This window comes from Geospiza fortis, unplaced genomic scaffold (assembly GCF_000277835.1).
Source record: "Geospiza fortis unplaced genomic scaffold, GeoFor_1.0 scaffold95, whole genome shotgun sequence".
Taxonomy (NCBI): Eukaryota; Metazoa; Chordata; class Aves; order Passeriformes; family Thraupidae; genus Geospiza; species Geospiza fortis.
The window spans coordinates 5097676-5106614 of NW_005054333.1; the positions used below are offsets into that span (position 1 = coordinate 5097676).

Consider the following 8939-nt stretch of genomic DNA (forward strand, 5'->3'; position numbering starts at 1 on the left):
TGCCGGGGACTACTCACCCCTGGCGACAACGGGGGCCGCGAGTTTAAAAGCGGCTGCAAAACAGATAAAAGAGCCTGTCCAGCCTAAAAAGCACACAGTTCCCTCCAGAATTCCAGTAGCTCGGAATCAAGGAATGGAGACACTAGGAACACGTATCGTGGCCAGGAGAAGTGAAAAGGCAAGGGTAAACAAAAAAAAGTCGCATGCCCTTCACTTACTGCTGAATAAAGAAGGGAGCTGCAGGAACCACAATGGAGGCCGTGAGTGCATCTAGTCCTGTCTGTACAGGCAGAGTTGTCAGGATGAGGAAGGAAACGAGCATCAAGTCTACAAAGAAGTACTGACTTTGAAAAACCAGCATTTACTTAGGAGAAGCTGGAGGAACTTCAGAACTAAAACAGAATAAACATCCACAGTACAAGCGAGGTAGAGGCAGGCAAGCACCAAATTTTGAAGTTAACTCACTAGTCTCATAGAAACAGACCTTAAAAAATCAGCAAGTTAGAAGAGAGGTGACAAAACTACGATGCAGCTATGAATAAACTAGCACAGGAGCAGGACAGATGTCATTTGTATAGTTTTCCAGGACTGGGAAGAAGCACACAATGCCGATGACACCCAAAGCTTGAGAGGCTGGACTTTGAGGCTGCATGAAGAAATTTACCATCATGTGGGCTGGAAGCATTTACAGAACTCTGTGCTTCTAAACCAGAGATGAATAACCATGCGCAACTTCTGAAGACTTCTGTAAAGTATCTTTAATTACTTGGTTCATGCCATTTTAAAAACAGTCATTTTCAAGAAGAAAATCAATATATCTGTCGTATTGACTTTGCTTTTCTCATTCCTGTTCCCATGTTTGCTAATGGTTTGGCATCTACAATACGTACAGTCTGATGCCTGGGAAGATAGATTAAAAATTCTTTCCAAGTTTCCAACTTGCTAATTATAGTGCACAATTGTCGTCGACTTGCCCCACCATTCCCTACCTCAGTGTAATTAAAAAAAAAAAAATCAAAAAGTCTTTCTGTGAAGGCTCCACGAAATGCCAAAGAGACCATCAGTGTTTCTCTAATTTTTATGTATGGCCTCTCTAACCTTGAAAAACTGATAAGCAGTCATGCAAATGATGGAAGAAACTCACTGGAAGAGGGCAGCTGTCATGATCTAGAGAGCTGTTGAAACATTGGGAATCTTTCTTAGACAGCAGTCCCTGGTCTTTCCTGAGAAAATGTCTTCATTTCATCCCAGTAACATTTCTGCAGGTAGGTATGAAGGAGAAAAAATTGTTGTTCCTCTTTCTCATGAGTCGAGCTGTATTTACTCGCCTTCATTAAAGGAAGTGTCTCTGCAACTGGTCTTGGTAAAATGTCATTTAACCAGAATTTTTTTTCTTTATCAAATGCTTTAGAGGCATTCTAAATATTTGGATTGGGTCTCTGTTTGACAAGGCCACACCTACAGTTCTTTTAAAGGAAGATGCCATGTGATATCACCTAGGTAAGTGGATTCTCAAAACACATCCCCATCTCTTTAAAACAGACAAGAAAATGGGCATGACAAAATCCACATTATACAATATGCCATATATACAAATTAAAAGACTCCATCTCAATTTCTTCCTGTTACTAAATTTAACACAATTCAGTAAAATATGGAAGCAAAGCACCAAAACCATCTTTTCCCAAGTCCTTGAAGAATGCTTCGGCATCTCCTACAGTCTTCAGATCTCTAGAGTTTCTTCATTTGCCCCACAAGTGTCTACAACACAGATTAAACAACTCGTCACTGGGAAAGCACGGACTTTGGAGTTGGCTGTCCACTTGTCTGTTTCAGTGTTATATTCAAGAATGTGCCCTAAGCGACCAACACCCTGAAAACCAGCCAGGACATAGACTATAGGTCCCACAGCAGCACACTTCACTGTTACACCTTTCCATGGCATTGGAGACACCATCTTCCATTCATTCATCTTGATATCGTAATATTCTACATTATCAAGGCCACCTACAAAGCAATGAGATAAATAACTGCTTATTATGTTGCACTGTATGGACTGCACTACAGCATGCAAACTGAAGTCTTTATTTTCAAGGTTTCAAAAATCCTACACTTAAAAAAGCAAATCTGATAATACACCCCAGCTTCTAAACTAGCAGCTTATCCTTGTATAAATACAAAACCAGGGAAAAGTGAAAAGGAGATAGAAAGTAAGATGTATTCTCACAAATTCACACTAGATGGTTTCTGTAGATTCAAACACGTTACTTCATGAACAGAAGAACCTTCAGTGCTGAATTTCTGACGAATTTGGGGCTAGTGACTAAAACTCAGGAATTACCTGAAACTTCCCTACAGCAGTGGCATTTCATTCTAGAGGGCTCATGAATACTTTTACCAAAACTGGCAATTTACTGATAGAGAAGGTCTCTTGTCATGATGATACTAAAATCATTGAAGTGTAAAAGGGCCAAAGGAACAAAAGGTTATTGGAGTGTATTTTGTGACGAAGATTTGCTTATTCAGGAAATATGCTAGTAATTACACTTAACAATAGCTACAAACATGCTGCTGTCCCTATTTAACTCAGTTTTTACTTCCAGTACTGAATTATTAGATCTAAGAGATTAAGAAATCTATCATATTAACATATCTGAGTTTTTAAACTCAGACATAACTCTTCCTCATTTTACTACTGTAAGAACAATTTTTAACACTTCTAAGAGGAGCACTCAGTGAATACAGATATTTTGCAAGATGGCAGATTATGGATTGATAAAATGTTTGGGAATCAATAATGATGGAATAGTTTCAGTAGCCAATTAAAAATCAAGCTGAATTCTAAAACAGCATTTATCTGAAATCAAGAATTCCACTTACTGTAAATAGTGAGTTCAAAAACCTCATAAATGAGAATTTTTCCATTTTGAAAAGCATTTCAGAAACCCTGTGCAATTAAAACTCAATTCTTCTTATAAAGTATTATTCTTCTAGTTTTAAAAGACAAGAAGACAGGCAGATCATAATTGACCTGGCCATGACAGCAAATCATATTTCAAAGCTAGAGCAGTCAAAAGAGGTCTCATATTTTCACCATTTTACAATACCAGAATAAATTTAAGTCTTTAGTCTCAAGTTCTAAAATAGTGGCTACACCTTTACCTGTCTCTCAAAAGAATGCTAAAATCATAACTAATAACTGAATAACTAAAAAAAAAAACAAAATAAAAAACAAATAAACAAAATATTTTCTCAGATGCCTGGTTTAGCCATATTAACTGCTTCAGAACTGGGCTACAGTAGGGGTGCATATCTGAACTTGACTATCACGAGTACAAGAATTTGAAAAATAAGGTAACAATGAAGTGGGGAGGTGAAAGGAAGAAGGCAACTCTGATGTGACAACAAGAAGACATGTTTGATGGTGCTGCTCAAAGCTTTGCAGCTGAACGGAGTGGAATGAATTCATTCCAAAACAGAAAAACAACCCCACGAAACCTTGTGTGACCAGATAGAGAATTAATAGAATTAAAGTACCTAAACTATTTTGTCCACCCACAGCAAATATTTTGTCCTTTACAAACACCAGCCCATGATTCTTTCTGGCTTCAATCATTGGACACAGTTCAGTCCACCTGGGGAAAATAAATCAAACAAAAAAAGGCAAATCACCATCTGGTTCATAGAGACTAAGTATAACCTATCATTAGGAAAATAAAAAATGGAAGAAAGCTGCTTAAGAAAAAACATCTTTCAAGTAGAACTACAAAGAACTGATTTCTTAATGCTGACTCAGGGAAAATTCTTTACCAGAGTTTTTCCTCTTCTCATCTATACTTCAGTCATTGACACAAGTGACTAAAGCCAACCTGACTCAAAACAACACTTACGTTTCTGTGGCTGGGTCATAAACTTCACAGGAATTCAGGACTCTCCCGGAAACATTGTTCCCCAGGCTGCCTCCACACACATAAATAAGCCCATTGGCCTCCACCATTCCATGGCTGCAGCGCTGAGTCAGCATGCTGGGCTTTGTGTGCCAGCTCTCTGTTCTCGTGTCATAGCATTCAAATAAATACAGTGCAGAATTGCCTTAAAAAAATAGAAACCCACCAAAGTGGCATTAATCTTTATGGTTGTCTTTCAAGAGAAGAGTCTAACAGCAATTATCAAATTGATGCTTTGTTTGCTAGTGGAAAAGGGAAAGCTGCTTTCCTGCCTCCAAAAGTAGAACTAACCAGCTTTAAACTTGGGATTATTCAGAAAGCACATACTTCTAATTATTTTGATTCTTTTGTTCCAAAATATGCAAGTAAGTTTATAAAAATGCTATTTGTGTTTAAAAACAACACGAAAAAAGGTAAGTTTTTTTTTCTTGGAGGGGAATAAATGCTAAATAGAGATGTATATAAATTACCCATACCATTGTCATCAGCTTATGCTACTCTTTCTACTTGGAAATAAATTGAACTTTCAGATGTGAAGATGAAACCAGCTTTGTAAACTAACTATAGGTTCATGAGTCTTTTTCCTCTAAGCAATGTGACTTGTCCAATACCCAGAACACTTACTGCCTTTGGAATTTGATAGCTTATGTCATAACGTACTCCTGGAATTATTAGCAACCACAAAACAGCTACCTCTGCCCAATTTACTTTCTTCCTGAGGACTGGTAGATACTTATTGCCTGGAAGTGCAGGGTCTGTGTACTTTTCCCTCAAAAGCCAAGGAAACTATTACTGAAATCAAAAGCAATTTTTCTAATGAAGATAGATGGGGGCTCAAAACTGATGTTCAGGTAAGTGACCGAATCATAGCCAAGGCAGGGAAGGCTGAATACAACTTTCTCAGAACAGAACCACATCCTTCTTCCCTTTGTTTCAAAAGATATATTCACCCAGAACAGTTAGAAGTGCCTTTCCTTGTGCCTGTTTTACCTTGGCTTTCTACTTCTAAAAATTAAGCATGTCACACTAGCAGCACTTACTACCAGCTGAGGATTTGAACCTTCAACAGGATGCTATGTTTCTCGACCCAAAATGACTCCTCTATAAACACACTCCTACAAAGTGTGCATTTGTTCACTCCCATCCTGTCACTCTCAGTATCACCACAAACTGAATAGAGTGGGACATTTGTTTCTTTGATGTAAATAAATGTTTTCTTTGATGTATATAGACATTCTTATTGCTTTGAAGTTGTAGAAATTCCCATCCATGGAAAATCCATCAGACCTTTTTTTTTTTTTTAAACAGGTAGAAGCTTTCATTTCCAGTATAATGTTAAGTATTTCTCCTGCACTGAAACAAGAGTGGAAGAATCTGGTATTTCAGCTTCCAAACTCTGCTAGTTGTTGCAAATAGAACAGGACTCCCATCAATTCAAGAAGGGGAGAAGAGCCATGCTGTCTGTAATGGACTGGTACAGTAATCCAACCTCTTCAATTGATGGAAAAAACATGAAAATTTTAGATTTCTTTACAGCTAAACACACTGCAGCATTTTATCAGATTAATGCCTTCAACATAATTGCCTGCCTCAAATTCAAAAATACTAGATTCAGGAGAGACAGACCTTTCCAATTTCAGTATTCACTAAATTCTGAAGAAAAAGTACAGGCAAACTAAACTCCATTATTTATGTTTAGTTTTTACTAGTCTGTCTTGATAAGTATTTATGGAAAGCAAAGTGAAACTGTGCAGTAATGTGAGGGTGTAGTCTAAAGAAAACTGCTACATTAAAACTTCAACTATAGTTATATTAACTATTTACCATGCATTAGAAAATATACTGTACAATCAAAAAATTTTCCTGTTATTCCCCATAAATTGAAACATGGGAAACTGTGAAGATTTATGAGATGATGTAGTGTTCCAAGCTGTCCAATGTGGCCTTAGTTAAGCCTATTTCAAGTAATAGGAAAGGTGCTATTTCACATTCACCACACAAGGTGGCAGTTGGGAACTGCTTATTCTCCTGCTACATTAGACCTCTTAATATATTTTAGAGGTCAAAAAACATGGCCTAAATGTTACAACCTCCATTAAGTGACTTATCAGTGTTAAGCACTGATCATGACAATTTTTCCCATGTTCACCTCCCTCTGCAGCAAGGCAGACCTCAAAAAGATCTTCCTTCTAGGATTTTTCCCATTTGTTTTTATTCCCCAGAACACAGCTTTATTACTGTAACTATTTTTATGGCTATACCATGCCTGCATTTCAACCTTTGGGTTGTTGATGATGTGCCATGTTTAAACAAAATAAAATGTTCCTGCAACACCACAGCATAAGTCACCTTCTAGGCTTTTTGGAGAGAGAAAAAAATCCCAATGGTCTTTTTTTTCCTTTACTATGCTGAAATGATCTAAAGGTATCATTTCTCCATTTGTGGAAGCAAGCCAACAGATTAAAAAAATAACAGAAGATAACTTCTGTCATTTGACAAAAAAATTAGACAAATTCCTTTACCAGGACCAAGTACAATTTCACCATCAAAAGCAGTAATTGTAAGAGATTTCTTTTCCACTCCCCCCACCCCTTTTAAAAGACCTCCTTAGGCCCAACATATACTGTATAAAAGAGAGGCCATTGTCAAAATGCAGCTATTCTGGTCACATATTCCAGAAAATTTTAAACTACACTGAATTCTGTGGATTTCTAGAAGAAAGATAAGAGTGGGACTCCCAAAATATATTTCATTGAATCACATCATCATAGAATGGTGTGGGTTGGAAGGGACCTTAAAAATCATCTATTTCTAATCCCTCTGCCATGGACAGGGACACCTTCCACTAGATCAGGTTGCTCACAGCTCCATCCAATCTCATCCCTATTTAACTCTTTAAGAGCTGCAATGTACTTTTTACTAATGTAAATACTAGTCATTTCAGTGAAACCATTTTCAAAACACAACAGAAATAGGTTGTTGGACTGGGCAAAGAGGGATAAAATCCTAAATATGGGAAAATAAACTCATTAGGCTAACATGGCAACGTGCAGTTTCTTGTCAACAAAATCATGCAAAAAACCAGAAAAATTGCCAGCTAATCTTTCTTTCTGCTTTTTTGTTTGTTTTAAAGATTTTTAGTGTCTTACCCACTTCTGAACCACCAGATGTATAAATTTTGCCCTCAGCAGCACAGGCTGCAAGGCTATCTCGAGGTGTTGGAGGTCCTAGCTTGGAATACCAGCTATCCTTCACCACATTGTAGCAGTCCATTCGCTTTATAGGGAAGAGCTGGGAACCACCCAAAATATAAACTACGTTGTCCCAGAAGACACAAGCTGCATCCCTGCGCTTTTCAAAGGGACATCGGATGTCTGTCCAGCTGTAATCCTGCATTACAAAGAACAAGTAATGTCTAATAGATTATAACACTTACCTGTACAGTGAGTGTTTTCAAACAGAGCTTTTCATAGAGATTTAGATATGGTCAGTTTTAAGTTCCTTTTCAAAACAAACATGAACACTGTTTATTGAAGAATACTCCTCAGGCGTACTCTTGAAAAATTCTCTTAGACAACAGACATAGTTAGATGCAATGAACCATGACATTAAGAAATTCTATTTCCACATTCCCTGTGTGCACCCAGTACAGCTTCCCTGAAAAACAGTTTTGTTTTTTTTTTCCAACACAATTGACTTCCAGCTGCTATCATGTTAGAAACAATGCATGTAACCAATAAAGTAGGATTGCATTTTCTTTTATAGCAATGGAAAAAGACATCTTACATATAGAAACATTATTTCTAAAAAATAATAAAATACAGAATGTACCAAACAAAGACAATGGAAAAAGGAGAAGATAATATCCAAATTGACAAGCAACTCAGTAAAAAAGCTCTGATACATACTTTATTACCATGACAACTAGAAGCTTATTTACAGAATTTACAAAACACAAACGTTCTATAGCTATCCACAGTTGATAGCATGAGAAATAGGGTAATGCTCCATCACAAATACTGGCAGTCATGATGCCTAGAAACTGATTTTGCATAGATTGGCAAAATCAGCAAGTATCAAATATGAGCAGTAATGCCCAAAGCCTTAAAAACACCAAGCTCAACAACTGATGGCAGACCAGGATAGCATACAGCACAAGAAACACTTCTTGAGTAATAGCATCTCACATATTCCATGATCATAGCTTGAATCCTCTACTGAACAGGAAAGTATGGGACCTTAACTGTTATCTGTGTCACCTCAAGAAGGTCTACCTCAACCTGCTGAATGACCTTCACTGTAATGGTTCACACAAGACGTTACATCATTACATTTTCTTAGCAAGGACATACTTCAAACACCTTGGTCAATGAGGAAGAACAGCGACTCCTACATGGGGGTTCAAAGAAAGAGAGGCAGAGCATGTTATAGTCCAGAACATCTTACAATCTTTTCTTGTAGCATCCCCCATATCAAGAAGAGCTGTCAGCTGCATGTGGCCCTTTATGGTGAGAAACAGGTCCTGGGGCACCCTAGAAAGGAAAGCCATACTACAGCATGGCAAAATAAATAGCTGCATAAATCTTAAGAAAATGTCTCAGTGCATTGTGCAAGATCAACAATACTTTCTAGCTCAAACTTCTGGCAATTTTACAAAATATCCCGTTGTTTTCCTTTCCTGTTATAAAGGGCAGTGACCTGACCCACTTTTATGGCTTCTGTTCATGTATCCATTTCATCCATACCTTTATCAAAAAAAAAGCCATAACTTGAGTATACTCAGCAGTATCCTCCTCTTTCAGCAGAAGGCAATTTAGGTCATCCTCTTGCAATGCTCTTCGATGTTAGTCTGTACCACATAGAATTATTTCACTTTTTGAATTGAACACATTTAATTATGCAGAATCATGCAGAAATGTTGCTTTACAGTGCAGTCAAGATCCACACAGCCCTGGGCAGTGCAAGTCTCCATTCTCAGGGACTGAGTAGGGA

At 37.6% G+C, this 8939-nt stretch overlaps 1 protein-coding gene across 1 annotated transcript in view; it reads right to left on the minus strand.

Annotated features, from left to right (window-relative positions):
* Positions 1-736: 736 nt before the first annotated feature.
* KLHL7 (kelch like family member 7) overlaps positions 737-8939 on the minus strand; it is a 19778-nt gene continuing 11575 nt past the window's right edge. The window contains exons 7-10 of the mRNA XM_005421755.2: positions 7097-7337; positions 3891-4092; positions 3538-3635; positions 737-2007 (exon numbers count right to left, since the gene is read on the minus strand). Of these exons, the coding sequence (XP_005421812.1) occupies positions 1724-2007; positions 3538-3635; positions 3891-4092; positions 7097-7337 (825 nt within the window). The 3' untranslated portion in view covers positions 737-1723. The remainder of the gene's footprint in view (positions 2008-3537; positions 3636-3890; positions 4093-7096; positions 7338-8939) is intronic.